The sequence below is a fragment of the Haplochromis burtoni genome, unplaced genomic scaffold (assembly GCF_018398535.1).
Source record: "Haplochromis burtoni strain Fernald_Lab_line unplaced genomic scaffold, NCSU_Asbu1 Contig_190, whole genome shotgun sequence".
Classification (NCBI taxonomy): Eukaryota; Metazoa; Chordata; class Actinopteri; order Cichliformes; family Cichlidae; genus Haplochromis; species Haplochromis burtoni.
The window spans coordinates 261,854-275,096 of record NW_024582551.1 but is presented as its reverse complement, the minus strand read 5'-3'; the positions used below and the strand labels follow the sequence as shown (position 1 = coordinate 275,096).

The window sequence follows — 13,243 nt, the reverse complement described above, 5'->3', positions numbered from 1 at the left end:
TTTCAGCTCTCAGTCATGAAGAGGTGTGGACTGATCCTGCTGTGCTCTCAGGTCTGTGAACTCATCTCAGTCGCCTCATTTACAGTTTGAATAAAACTTTTGATATCAGAAAGTCAAAGAAAGCACAAAGTGAACTGCTCCATAGGGATTATTTTAAAGGTGTCTGTAAACGAGCTTCAAGCAGTCACAGAAACACTCGTACAATCTCCAAAGATCTTTGTCATGTCAACTAAACTTCTAAAGGTTTCTTTGGGTCCAGTTAGAAGTTTGATTGACAGTTTAATAGTAGTTTGTAACAGTTTGTATAAAGTGAAGTAAAAGAGTAAAGAAAGAAAGGAGGGAAGAGAGAGTGCATGAACGTGGCTGTTTGTGTGCACTGCTGAGAAAAACACGTCTTGATTTAATTTTCTGTGTAGAAATCTGACTGAAAGCCTGAAACGCTGCAAACCCGTCAGCCCGCTGAAAAAGATCCTGACTGCTTTTACCACGTCCGTGTGCACGTTAGAGCAGGCGATATGGCCAAAAATATTTATCACGATATAAATTTGAACATTTGCGATAACGATAGAACTGACGATATAATTGATGCGAGACAAAATACAACTCCACAACTTTGCTAGCGCAAAAAAACCCATCCATTTATTTTCACTTAAACAAGCAGCTGTTTTATGTGCATTAAAGCTATATAAACATTTAACAGTGCAAATGCAAATTCTTTGCTGAAAGTTTAACCAAAAGGCATTTCCAGTAGAAATGGGCTGACATATCCTGAGCATAACCATGTATAATATCCACTGAAGTTAAAAAGAGGAGCTTTGCAACATTAAACTGCAGTGTGCCAAATAAAAAAGTCAAATATGTATTTTTCAGACCATAAGGTGCACGGGATTATAAGGCACATTAAGCGAAACAAAGCAGTCAGATAAATCAAACTTTATTCAACTCATTCTTCTTGGGTTTCAGTGCTGTGGTTCTGTCTAAAACCTGACTGGAAGGCATCATAGCAGTTATTCTGTTTAAGAAGTAACTGAGCTGTTGAGAAACTGCTTTTTCAATGATCTTACTTAAAAATGGGAGATTTGAGATCGGCCTGTAGTTGTTCATTTGTGTCTTGTCAGGATTGTCCTTTTTCAGTATAGGTTTGATTACAACTTTTACTGAAATTAAATTACAATGTTTTAAATGAAATGAACGGGCACTTACTTATTTAAATAATTCCAAATGTATCAAATTAATGACACAATTAATTCATTATTTAACGTCGTATTAAATTTATTCATTTTGTCACTCCTGGCCCTCCATACTCTCACTGCTGCTGTCCCATTCCTGCACATTACCGCCCTCTTCTGGCCACACTGGGTTATTACCTCTGCCACTTGCCGCTGATTTATTAAGATCTGTTTTCAAAAGCACCTGAAACAGACAAACCCGACTTTCAGGCGAAGTTTACTTTCATTTACACAAAAATGCTGAACACGGATTAATTTTTAAAATATGAACTTTATTAACAAAAATCAGCCCTCAGACTTTTCTCGTAATCAAAGCTTTTGTTTAAAAAACCGTCTTGATTAAACCCACATCACTAAAACTTCCCAGCGTCCAGGAAATGATTCGCTCCTGTTTGTGAGATAAATAAAATTTCACACCAGAACCCATCAGGTTATCAAAATAAATTAAAGATCGAAACATGATTTCCCCCGCTGATTGATCTGTGATTGGTGCTGTACCGTCACACCGCAGACGCTCCCACAGAGGACGCAAAATACAACGTCCACCTCGTGTAGAGAAGCGAGCCCAATAGTGGTCACCGCCGTCTAAACTAAAACAGAACAGGAAGAGGCCACGGAGACGCCCCGAAGTCCGATTTCATCCTAAATGACGGGGCAGGAAGAAGTGGCTCGGACCGCGGCGCAGAGAGAGAGGCTCTAGCTGAACGGCCGCGGCCGATCGACACAGGTCCAGACCGCTAACCCCGCCCCTTGAGGCCAGGCGCCTCCTCCAGTGCCTGACCGGAGTCTCGTCCCCGTCTGAGGATCTCAGAAAAAAAGTCTTTGAGGTTCAAAGAAGTCAGTGCCATCAGGACAGAGATGCTCCATCACCTCCACCCTCCTCTTCATCCTCCACACACCAGAGTCCATCAGCCTGGACAGCGAGGGGGCGGGGTCATACTTCGTGGAAGAAGTCAGAGGGGGGGCTCTTCTCCACCCCCCTCCACCTCTCCACCTTCTTGATGACCTCAGATACGGCGCAGACGGAGGAGGTGAGGGACACGAGGAAGACGAGGTCTGCAGAAAGACAAAGAAGGAAACGGTCACACAGCTGTGCGCACATCTGTGTGCTCGGGGGGGGGGCGGGGATGCAAATGTCCTACGAAAACTAGAAAAAAATATTCCAAGACTCGAGCAAAAAAAAAAAAAAAAGCACAAAATGAGAAATTTTTTTTTCAATTTGTGCTTTGTTCAAAAAGTAAAACAGAAACAGGGAGGAGCTCCTGCAGGAGGACGCGCGAGGACACGCGAGGACTTACCGAGGACGCTGAGACTCTCCGTCTGGAAGACGCTCTGCAGAGGAGGGAAGTAGATGACGAGCAGCTGCCCCATGATGGAGGCCAGGACGGCGAAACAGAACGTGCGGTTGCTGCACAGCCCCATCTCGTGGACCATCCGGGTCTGAGGAGCAGAGACGGGCACGGCTGAGGTCACATGCTCTTTAATGCGACGGTGAGGTCATGTCAGGTTAAACGTGCGCGCTCACCTGCGATCTGGAGCTCAGAGCGTTGAACATGTCGAAGAAGACGAAGCAGGTGAAGGTCATGGTGGTGTCTCGAGGAGTGATCACGTTGTCCTGCAACTGCAAATAAAATGCAGAGAGCGAGTCAGCTGGAGACGTCACAGCGGCAGACAACGATGGTGATGCTGATCGCGCGCCGAGGTCAGCGCCCGGTGACGTCAGCATCAGGAAACCTGAGGTCAGAAACGGCCACCCACCTCTCTCCAGAAGACGTAAAGCGTCCCGCAGACGATGATGAACGCCGACACGAGCACTTTGACGATCAGGCTGCGGGTGATGATGCTGTCTCCGACGTTGCGAGGAGGCTTCCTGATGATGTCGCGGTCCACAGGCTCCACCCCCAAACTAACAAGAGAACACACACACACACAAACATTGCGATTGTGGCTCAAGAGTTGGGAGTTCGTCTTGTAACCGGAAGGTCGCCGGTTCGAGCCCCTGCTCTGTCTGTCCTGGTCGTTGTGTCCTTGGGCAACACGCTTCACCTGCCGCCTACTGGTGGTGGCCAGAGGGGCCGATGGCGCGATATGGCAGCCTCGCCTCGGTCAGTCTGTCCCAGGGCAGCTGTGGCTGCAACTGTAGCTGCCTCCACCAGTGTGTGAATGAATAGTGGAATATAAACACAATCCATTATTATTATTATTATTATTAAACAGGATTTACCCCAACCCGGTTCAAAAGGAGGGGTCGGCACAGACGTGTGAAAAATATGATGCGTCTAATCACATCGAACATCTGGAATATTCACACTCTGCTTAATGAGCAGGTGTGCGTGCAGGTGTGCACACAGCAGGGGGCGCTGCAGACCACCACCACAAACCAAACATGTCGTCAGCTTTCATTTCAGAGCTCGACCAGCTGCCTGAAGTATCACTGATAAATATTAGTCTCTTCTAAAATATCCGTGTCAACTGAGGTCAAAGGTCAAAGGTGAACCAGTGAAATGTTCAGTCGCTCACCTCTGAGCCGGCGGTCCGTCCATGATGATGTTGATCCACAGGATCTGCATGGCGTTCAGCGGGTTGGGGAAGTTCATCAGCGTCGCCAAGGAGATGAGGGTGAGTGCCGCAATGCTCCTGGTGACCAGCAGGGGGAGACGGAGGGCTCAAACACTGAATCCAGAGACAGAAGTGTGACTGACGGCGGTTTGTACTCACGTGCTCAGCTGGAAGCAAACAAAGTTTTTGATGTTGTTGTAAATTCCTTTTCCCTCCTCGATGGCCGACCTGCAGACAGGAAGCAGACGCCGACCTTTGAACCACAAACGCTCCAATCGCAGCTTAATGACAGGAACTAACTGTTTCACTAAATCTTTGAGCCTTTTGGACGAAGCTCAGAAACATCAGGACTTTTATGTGTTCACAGATTTGATCGTGACTCGGACCCTCGCCAACGCCGATCGCCTCCTGTGAACTACTTCCTGTGCAAGGGATGAACCGTAACTAATCATAGCAACGTCGTGCTGATGGAAATGAGTTGCTATGGTTACAGTCAGTGTTATGTGTGTTACTCCACACAAAGACAAGGACAGCAAGTCCAGGCTCGTCGCCATGGCGTCAGACTCACATGATGGTCTGGAAGTCGTCGTCCACCAGGATCATGTCGGCCGCCTCCTTGCAGACGTCGGTGCCCGTCTGGCCCATCGCAACACCGATGTCAGCGGCCTTCAGAGCCACGGCGTCATTCACCCCGTCACCCGTCATGGCCACCACAGCGCCGTTGTTCTGCAGGGACTGAAGAGAGGGACGGGGCTTTAGCAGCGCTTCGTTCTAGAAAGCTGTTCGTGCCTCAAATCGATCACGTTTATTTAACTTTTCCTGCTTCATGAACTGGACTTCCTGTCTGCTCACCTTGACGATCTTCAGCTTGTGTCGCGGGCTGGCGCGATAAAACACGGAAATCTGTGGACAGAGGGCGGATCCAGGAACGCCGTCAGTGACAGCAACACCGCTCTGAAACATGACTGTGAGTGTGTGTGTGTGTGTGTGTGTGTGTGTGCGTGCGTGTGTGCATGTATGTGTGTGTGTGCGTGTGTGCATGTATGTGCGTGTGTGCGTGTGTGCATGTATGTGCGTGTGTGCGTGCGCGTGTCTGCGTCTGCGTGTGTGTGTGCATGTGCGTGTGCGTATGTGTGTGCGTGTGCGTATGTGTGTGCGTGTGCGTATGTGTGTGCGTGTGCGTATGTGCATGTATGTATGTGTGTGCGTGTGCGTATGTGTGTGCGTGTGCGTATGTGTGTGCGTGTGCGTATGTGCATGTATGTGTGTGTGTGCGTGTGTGTGTGTGTGTGTGTGTGTGTGCGCGCTCACTCTGGAGATGATCTGCGACAGCTGCTGCAGGTCCAGCTGATCCACCTCCTCCCCAGACAAACTCTGCCCCCCTTTAGAGAAGAGGCCGATGCGACTGGCTGCAGACACACAAACATCCACTGCTCTGTACATTCATGTAACACCACTGTCAACCACAAGGTGGCGCAGTGACTCCCACTCGACCCATGGCAGCATTATTCAAACTGGAGTGGGTTCAGCCAGAGGTCATGGCAGCAAGTGTGAAACGCTGCCACCTTGTGGTGAACGTTTTCCCCATGACGAGCCACTGACTGCTGATTACCAGCTCAGGGTTTGTTCTCTCTTTAATAAGTGAATGATGATCCTGCGCTTCTTCTGGCTGTTTCACAATAAAAGCCCTATTAATAAACAGGGGCTTTTAATGTGGAATTCAGAGAGCGGAGTTTAATCATCAGCCTGATCATGTAACTAAACAATGTCTGTGTTTTTCTTTTCATTTTTCTCTTCTGTTGTTCAGATGGAGGAGCTGAGGACAAATCCTCCCGATGGAGGCGTTTTTAAAATCAGGAAGCTCGAGGACAGGGAACTTAAACCAGAGGTCAAAGCCCCGATCAGCTGTGATGTAAAACAGGAAGCGCATCCCACCCCAGAAAAACACTAAAGATTTGTTCTGTTGTTTAACTTTATACATTTGCGTAAGCGTGTGTGAATCAGCTGACCTATAGACATGGCCGTCTCCTGGGAGTCTCCGGTGATCATCTTGATGGTGACTCCAGAGCTGATGAGCGTGCCCACGGCCTCTTTGACCCCTGACCTTGGAGGGTCGATGATGCCCACCAAACCCAGGAAGGTCAGCTTCCCCATCTCAGAGCCCGACGCGAACGCCAGCACTGAAACACACACACCACACACACACACACACACACACACACACACACACACACACACACACACACACACACACACACACACACAGTGAGTGAGTGTGTTTTTAGGGCATCCCCAGCCCTGCCTGTAGGTGTCGCTCTCACCTCTGAGCCCGCCTGAGCCCATGTAGCTGATCTGCTGCTGGTACAGCTCCACCTGCTGGTGGTTCAGGGGGAGCGCGCTGCCTCTGCTGTTGTAGGAGCTGCAGAAGCGAATCACGTGCTCGTACGCGCCCTTCATGAAGTAAACTCCAGCTTTGTCCTGGAGACGCAGCAGGAAGAGCAGACACGTCAGAGATGCTGATGATGCAGAACACAATATTAAACTTTGACTTTTAGGATTTCAGCTTTAATGCTGCTGTTCAGTTTCTCCCTTGGTGACAAATCCACAGGAAACACTTGTGAGAGAAACCTGAGGAATGTTTGAGTCTTCGTCCATGAACGCTCACATCCGAGTCGCAGTAACTCGGCGTCAGCTCGCTACCTGCTGCAAACACGGTCCAGAGTGTAGCAAAACCCATTTTCAGTTAGTATGTTTAATTATTTACTTTTTTAAGACCGTTGTTGGTTTTAATCTAGCTTAAACCAAACCGCTCCGCTGGATTTAGCTGGCGAGCTGATTAGAGAGCCGATCAGAATCCAAGTCTGTGATTGGTTGGTTTTGTTGCACATTTGTAACGCTGTACAGAGATGTGGAGAGCAGGACTGCAGACGTCTGTGAGCACACAGAGCGGCTGTTACTGTGGATATTAGCACAGTTTTCTTCGTTCAAAGTAATTTTCTCCTCAAAATGCAACTTTGTACTTGCAGCAGTGATTTCTGTGGGCTCAGGCACAACAGTAACACCATGACAAACATCTAAGGATCTGCTGGAACATCACAGAACATGTATGAGCAACGACTCCGGCCGTGTTTCTGCTGCCGGCGTCCTCTAATGACATTGGAGCATCAGAGCGAGGATAAAGGGTTAATGTGAGCAGCTCTTCATCACAGACCTGCTGCGTGCGGTGAACGCAGCGCACGGCCATCCACTTCTTCTCCGAGCTGAACGGATGCTCCTCCACCCGCACGTACTCGCGCTGCAGACCCTCCAGCCCCACCTGCAGGACACGGAGAGGAGCACAGCTCGTCACACAAACACCTCATCGCTCATATTCATGTTTTTATCTCATCTGGTTTATCATCAGCTCAGGTCCTCCAGCTCCTCCTACTTTTAACTGTTTGTACGCTTCAAACAGTCAGAGGGGGAAAGGGGGAGGAGCTAAAACAGCTGGTTTCAGTCCAGTGTGAGACAAAGAAGGATCGAAAAAATGAGCCCAACTGGTCTGATTTCAAGACTTCGACGACCTGCTCAGAGCGTGGCGCTCTGGGTTTTACCTTCATGGCGAGGGCGATGAGCGCTCCTTCTGTGGGCCGTCCCAGCACGTTGTGATTCCTGATGATGGAGTCGTTGCACACACAGCCGACCTGTCAGCACACACACGCTCAGTAAACCCGGGTTCAGAGTTCAGTGTGAAGATCTGAGCTGAGACATGAACGACCTCACCTCCACAATTTTGCTGATGGACTGACACGAGAAGCCGTGGATCACCTCTCCGTTCAGCAGAACTTCCCCCTGCCCGTTATAGCCGACGCCGGTGACCTGCAAGACAACACCGAGGGTAAGATAACAAAGACCTGCGACCTCGAGACACTGGAGGCAGGACCAGAAGGTCAGCGTGCGCTTTCGTGGACTTGTCAACGTGTCGATGCCGCTCTGCTGAAGCCCGGGCGGTTCGCACAGAGCAGGACTTCAGTGTTTGCTTCAGCCACAGACACACAGCCGTGACAGAGCCTTCGCCCTCATAAAGTATCACTCAAACACAGCTTCAGCCCCCTGACAGGTGAGGCCAGTGACCCTGCAGGCCTTCAGCACCTTCCCATGACCTCTGACCTCCCTGCAGTGAGCAGAACCTGCCCTGACCCAGTTCTCCCAGTATGCCAGCTGGGATTTCCTCATGGATTAACCGGGTCAGTGAGCCCTCTGCAGACTCTGCGTTACAGCAGCGATCAGGCTTCAGAAGAAGCCGCTGCAAACCGACGAGGAGGAAGAGGGCTCAGCTTTCAAAATAAGAGCATCAGCCTTACAACAAGTTACAGTGATTGCTTTGTTCATGGGATCTTAAACTTGGCTTGTTGGGTTGCGACTCACGTGATCTCCTCTCCTCCTTTTTGACCTTTTAGAAGGTGAAAATCAGCCGTTTGGGTCAAACTGGGACATTTGCACTGATGCCGTTTCATGTTCACCGTCTCTCAGATTAAAATAACAGACACCGATGAAAAACAGAAAGCTGGTGTAGATGTAGGAGGCCGGCAGCTTCAGTACAACTCATCGACTGTCTGAGGAGCTGCAGACGCCTCCATCAGGTCGGCTGTGGGGGAGTCTGACAACTCTGGGTGCACGCCAGGGCCCCACCGCTTTACCAACATCTACAGTCTCATTTAATCTGCAGTCTCACCGATACTCCAGGTTCCTGCAGCGCCACCCACAGGACGCCCTGGGGACGCGTTTCAAAGCCTCCTCAAAGTCCACAGACTAGTCGGGGAAATTCCCAAACACCCTTAAATATCCCGGACAGGATAACGACGTGTCCACTGATCCGAGACCAGCAAACTGATCGACTCCACTGAGCCCATAAACTCCGAGCGAGCAGACGGAGCCTGAACTCGAGTCCTCTGCAGAACACGAGCTTCACCCTGATCGCACGACCAACCACCCGCCAGCACCAACACGAAGCCCAGCTGAGTTTGGTAGCCTGAGGATTTAAAAGCTGACCCTGTGATCACGCTGTGGAGGTTTCAAAGTGTGAGAGGAAACGGCGTGGGAGTCTGACCTCAGCGTGCTGTCCGTCTGACGTGAACAGCTGAGTGACCGTCATCTCGTTCTTGGTCAGCGTCCCCGTTTTGTCCGAGCAGATCACATTACAGCAGCCTGACGGGGAAAACGGCACAAAGGTCACCAACGTGCAGCTCACAGAAGGTCGGGCTGTGCATGACCGTTTCCGTCGCATCACGACGTACCCAGAGTTTCCACGATGGGAAGTTTCTTGATGATCGCTCTTTTCTTCACCATCCGCATCACGCCGAGCGCCAGCGTCACCGTCACCACGATGGGTAAGCCCTCTGGGATGGCAGCCACAGCCAGACTGAAGGAGGAGAGGAGGAGACAGTCAGACTTGTTTTATGATTTACATCCTCACTGAAAAAACGCAGACAAACCCAGAAAACATGTGTTTGCTCTCAGTGTTCACGGTCAGCTTCCCAACTTCCCTCTAACAGGAATCACCTGTAACGTGCTCCCGCCCCACAGCGCTAACTTTCCTCTCTCGCTTATAAAGGCGACTCTCCTCATGCTAACGTCACTAACAGCAGGCCGTGTGATTGCATTTATATGGAGGCTGCTCCACCTGTCGCACTGAGACCGAGCTCGCTCCTTCAGGTGTCTTCCTCACTCACTATGTGTTAACAGACCTCTCTGCACTGAATCATACCTGTTATTAACCTCTGTCTCTCTTCCACAGCATGTCTTTATCCTGTCTTCCTTCTCTCACCCCAACCAATCACAGCAGATGGCCCCGCCCCTCCCTGAGCCTGGTTCTGCCGGAGGTTTCTTCCTGTTAAAAGGGAGTTTTTCCTTCCCACTGTCACCAAAGTGCTGCTCATAGGGGGTCATATGATTGTTGGGTTTTTCTCTGTACCTATGAAGCGCCTTGAGGAGACTTTTGTTGTGATTTGGCGCTATATAAATAAAAGTGAATTGAGGTGTTTCACGGCTCTGTGCACCAAATCACACAGCAGACTGTGACGCTCGCGTCCTTGTCTGTGGGTGGAGTCACTCTCCTGGTCACATCATGAAACCAGCGTCACAAACCTATCACATCGCTGCACTCAGCTATAACCTGATAAACACAGAAGAGGAAGCAGCTGCCTCGGTTCAACCAATAACCAAACAGAAGCATCACTCAGGGTCACCTGACACCGATGGTGAACATGTCCAGGAGACTCTTGCCCTGCAGCCAGCCCACCAGCATGATGACGCCTGAAACACATCAGAGACAGACTGAGCGCGGCGTGCAGACGCCATGGCGATTGAGAGCAGGACGCAGCAGCGGGGCAGCTCGCCGCACACACGGCCCCTTACCCACGGCGTCTCCTCGTAATCACACGATCATCATAAACTCACCGATGATGCAGAAGGAATAAAGCGACAGCTGCTTCCCCAGCAGGTCCATGCTCTTCTGCAGAGGAGTTTTAGGAGCCTGACAAAGCAAACAGGAAACAGATGTTTCATGAACACGGCACCTCTGGCTGGAACTCCGTGACATTTGTATTGAATTATATTCAGATTTCATGCGGGAGACCTCACCTCCTCTGCCTGCATCATCTTGAACACCTCCCCGAACTCAGAGTTCTCTCCGGTTCCAATGACGATGCCCTGAAGAACATCAGAACACCTTTCAGCAGGTAAAACTGTCTAAGCATCGTTGAAACATCAGCTGCAAAAGCTTCAATAGCAACAGCTGCAGTTCCTCTGGTGTCCTGCTGAGGCAGCAGTGAGCCAGCCTGATACAGACCGCTGTGTATCCTCCATCATAGCACCTGTCCTGTCCTCTTTAAATTGCATTCATGCTTATGTTTGCATTATTAGGGGCGTGGCCAATTTGACAGGTAGATGGTGCACGGGTGGCCGTAGCTGCTGGCTTCACCTAAGCTGGACCTCTGGACCGTGTTTGTGATGTCGGAGCCTTTTTAGTGACATCATGTGACCAATAACATGCCTGCTGTGAGGTCACTGAAGTCTGAGCTGTGAGAGGGTTTTGATTGGATGTTAGTGATTAGCAGGTATCTGTGTCAGCGCTCCACGGTGCAGGTCCCTCTGCAGTCGTGTGTGCTGTATTTCTGCTCACACTCTGTAGCGTCGGTCGCTGCTGTGCTAACGGGGACCCTCCCACCCGAGGGATTAATAAAGTTTCATCTAATCTAAGCTCTAATCATTCTGCCGGCAGCCACTAAGATGACGGTTACAGTTTTCTACAACCACGGCGGCGTCCTACACGCCGTCTGTCACCACTGAACCATCGATATGAAGGAGGCGGCCACGTCATCACTTCCTCACACCGTCTGCAGCCAGAGTCTCAGCGCACACTTCTTTCCTGTAACTTCACCGTCTGTGGAGCAGAAGAAGAAGAGTGAGCTGCTACCTTGGCTTTGCCGTAGCGCACCAGCGTCCCCATGAAGGCGATGTTGCTGCGGGAGGCGATGTCTCCGTTGGTGGATGCCGGCTGGTGGGCGGTGGACTTGGTGCAGGGCGTGGTCTCCCCCGTCAGACTGGACTCATCCACTGACAGGTCTGTCGCCTGCGAGGGTGGAGGAGACAGATTTAACTCCAACCAGGAGGGATACTCTGACCTCTAACCTCTAACCCTGCTCACTAAAGCCACCATTAACCCCACCCCCACCTCAGAGCAGGCGGCCATCTTTACACGACTGCAGCTGCTCTTAATGAAGGTTCACACGTTTCCCAGCGTGACGCGCCGTTCACCCCTGAGACAACCCAGTGAATGTAGAGGCCTCAAAGTACCGCCTACACGCGCCTACACCCGCCCCGCCTACACCCGCCTACGCCCGCCTCAGGGATACGCTGTCACTGGGATTTGTTGCACGTGGTGAAGATGCAGGACGAGTACCGCGGCGACCTTCTCTTTGTTCTGATGTCAGTCTCACCTGCAGTGAAGCAGGGAGCTGCTCGATAATAAGAAACTCCCCGCGGACTTCCTGTTGGACAGGGGGCGCTCTCGAGCTCGCGCCGCGGAGCGAATGAAAAACCTGAAGTTTGTGTGAAAGTTTTCTTCTGCGTGCAGAAGCCGCAGCAGGCTGGAGGTGGAAGCTGCTGCTCGCTTCATGCCCCAAACCAAAATGGAGGCTCATGGTGACGCTCACCATCTAAACCTGCACCTGCAGTCTGAAAACTTCCACAAAGAAAAATCTTCACACACAAAACGTACATTTTGATTGGTGCTCGAGAGCGCCCCCTGCTGAGGGGTTTCATTTATTTATGATTACACTGCAGGCCTGATCAGAGGGCGTTCTGCTCCCGTGTTTGCAGGAACCTGATCGCCTCTGATCGTTCATCCTGAAAGAATTTAGTTCCTTTCTTGGAAACGAGAAGCGCTCAGCTTCCAGCAGACATCTCTGCTGTCCCAGAATCCCTCGCTCCCTCACGCCCAGGCTGACACAAAGCTATCAGTGTTTTTACCTCGAAGAGACGGAGGTCAGCCGGGACCTTCTCCCCCACCGACAGGCAGACGGTGTCTCCGGGAACGAGCTCTCTGGCCAGCAGGTGCTCCAGGTTCCCCTCCCTGACACTGAGGAGGAAGACAGCGGGGGAGAGTGTTTACAGTCATGCTCCTCCCCTCCCTGCGCGCTCTGCTGAGGAGCGTCAGGGACACAACACATTAATAATTCACTTTTTGAAAATGTGCATTTCCATGGTTGAAGTTGAAATTTCTAGAATGAGGTCGAGTGTGTGGATCCAGCTCCGTCCTCCGTCTCTGCCAAACATTCGCCACGACCCAACTGTAAACCCCGATGAAGAGTGGATCATCGGGGGAAACCACGGGAATCTCTCGTTGCTCCGACATCGGCGCATCGTTGGCCAGGATTCAGTCTCAGCTTTCATGGAAACTCTAAGAAGTTTCTTAGAACATCGCGAGGAGTGAAATTAATCCTGTGACCTCAGGCTGAGAAGAACAATGCTGTGTGTGCAGCTGTGTGCTCGTGCTCACAGTAATGTGAGTGCTGGTCACACAGTGTGCCAACAGGGGGCGCTACACGGTGTGGATAGATGGAGCAAACAGACACACACACTCCTTTAAACGGATTCATTTATGGAGTCAAATTTCTGGATTCTTGGCTGTGGGATGACAGAGGAGCAGACTCCGTGTCATAACTGCTTATTTCATTACAAACAATCACAACTAGGAGACGCGATGTTCTCCGCAGACTCGATCCATGCAGGAGGACGAGGCAGGAGACCCCCGCCCACTCTCCTGAAGGAGGTCAGGATCAAACTCACCAGTGACATTCTGGAGGGACGAGCTTCCCCAACTCCTCCAAAGACTTCTCTGAGCGATACTCCTGCACACAAGACAAGACAGCAGCTCAGCTTCATCACAGACACACACACACACACACTCACAC

At 50.8% G+C, this 13,243-nt stretch overlaps 1 protein-coding gene across 1 annotated transcript in view; it reads right to left on the bottom strand.

Annotated features, from left to right (window-relative positions):
• Positions 1-1,480: 1,480 nt before the first annotated feature.
• The window catches only part of atp2c1 (ATPase secretory pathway Ca2+ transporting 1), a 32,322-nt gene continuing 20,559 nt past the window's right edge, over positions 1,481-13,243 (bottom strand). The window contains exons 6-27 of the mRNA XM_005935937.3: positions 13,119-13,180; positions 12,300-12,408; positions 11,245-11,400; positions 10,410-10,478; positions 10,227-10,302; positions 10,016-10,082; positions 9,065-9,189; positions 8,878-8,975; positions 7,551-7,646; positions 7,382-7,471; positions 7,000-7,104; positions 6,110-6,266; positions 5,798-5,968; positions 5,100-5,197; positions 4,641-4,691; positions 4,357-4,523; positions 3,948-4,016; positions 3,750-3,866; positions 2,988-3,135; positions 2,755-2,850; positions 2,528-2,669; positions 1,481-2,285 (exon numbers count right to left, since the gene is read on the bottom strand). Coding sequence (XP_005935999.1) covers positions 2,164-2,285; positions 2,528-2,669; positions 2,755-2,850; positions 2,988-3,135; positions 3,750-3,866; positions 3,948-4,016; positions 4,357-4,523; positions 4,641-4,691; positions 5,100-5,197; positions 5,798-5,968; positions 6,110-6,266; positions 7,000-7,104; positions 7,382-7,471; positions 7,551-7,646; positions 8,878-8,975; positions 9,065-9,189; positions 10,016-10,082; positions 10,227-10,302; positions 10,410-10,478; positions 11,245-11,400; positions 12,300-12,408; positions 13,119-13,180 — 2,391 coding nt within the window. The 3' untranslated portion in view covers positions 1,481-2,163. The remainder of the gene's footprint in view (positions 2,286-2,527; positions 2,670-2,754; positions 2,851-2,987; positions 3,136-3,749; positions 3,867-3,947; positions 4,017-4,356; positions 4,524-4,640; positions 4,692-5,099; positions 5,198-5,797; positions 5,969-6,109; positions 6,267-6,999; positions 7,105-7,381; positions 7,472-7,550; positions 7,647-8,877; positions 8,976-9,064; positions 9,190-10,015; positions 10,083-10,226; positions 10,303-10,409; positions 10,479-11,244; positions 11,401-12,299; positions 12,409-13,118; positions 13,181-13,243) is intronic.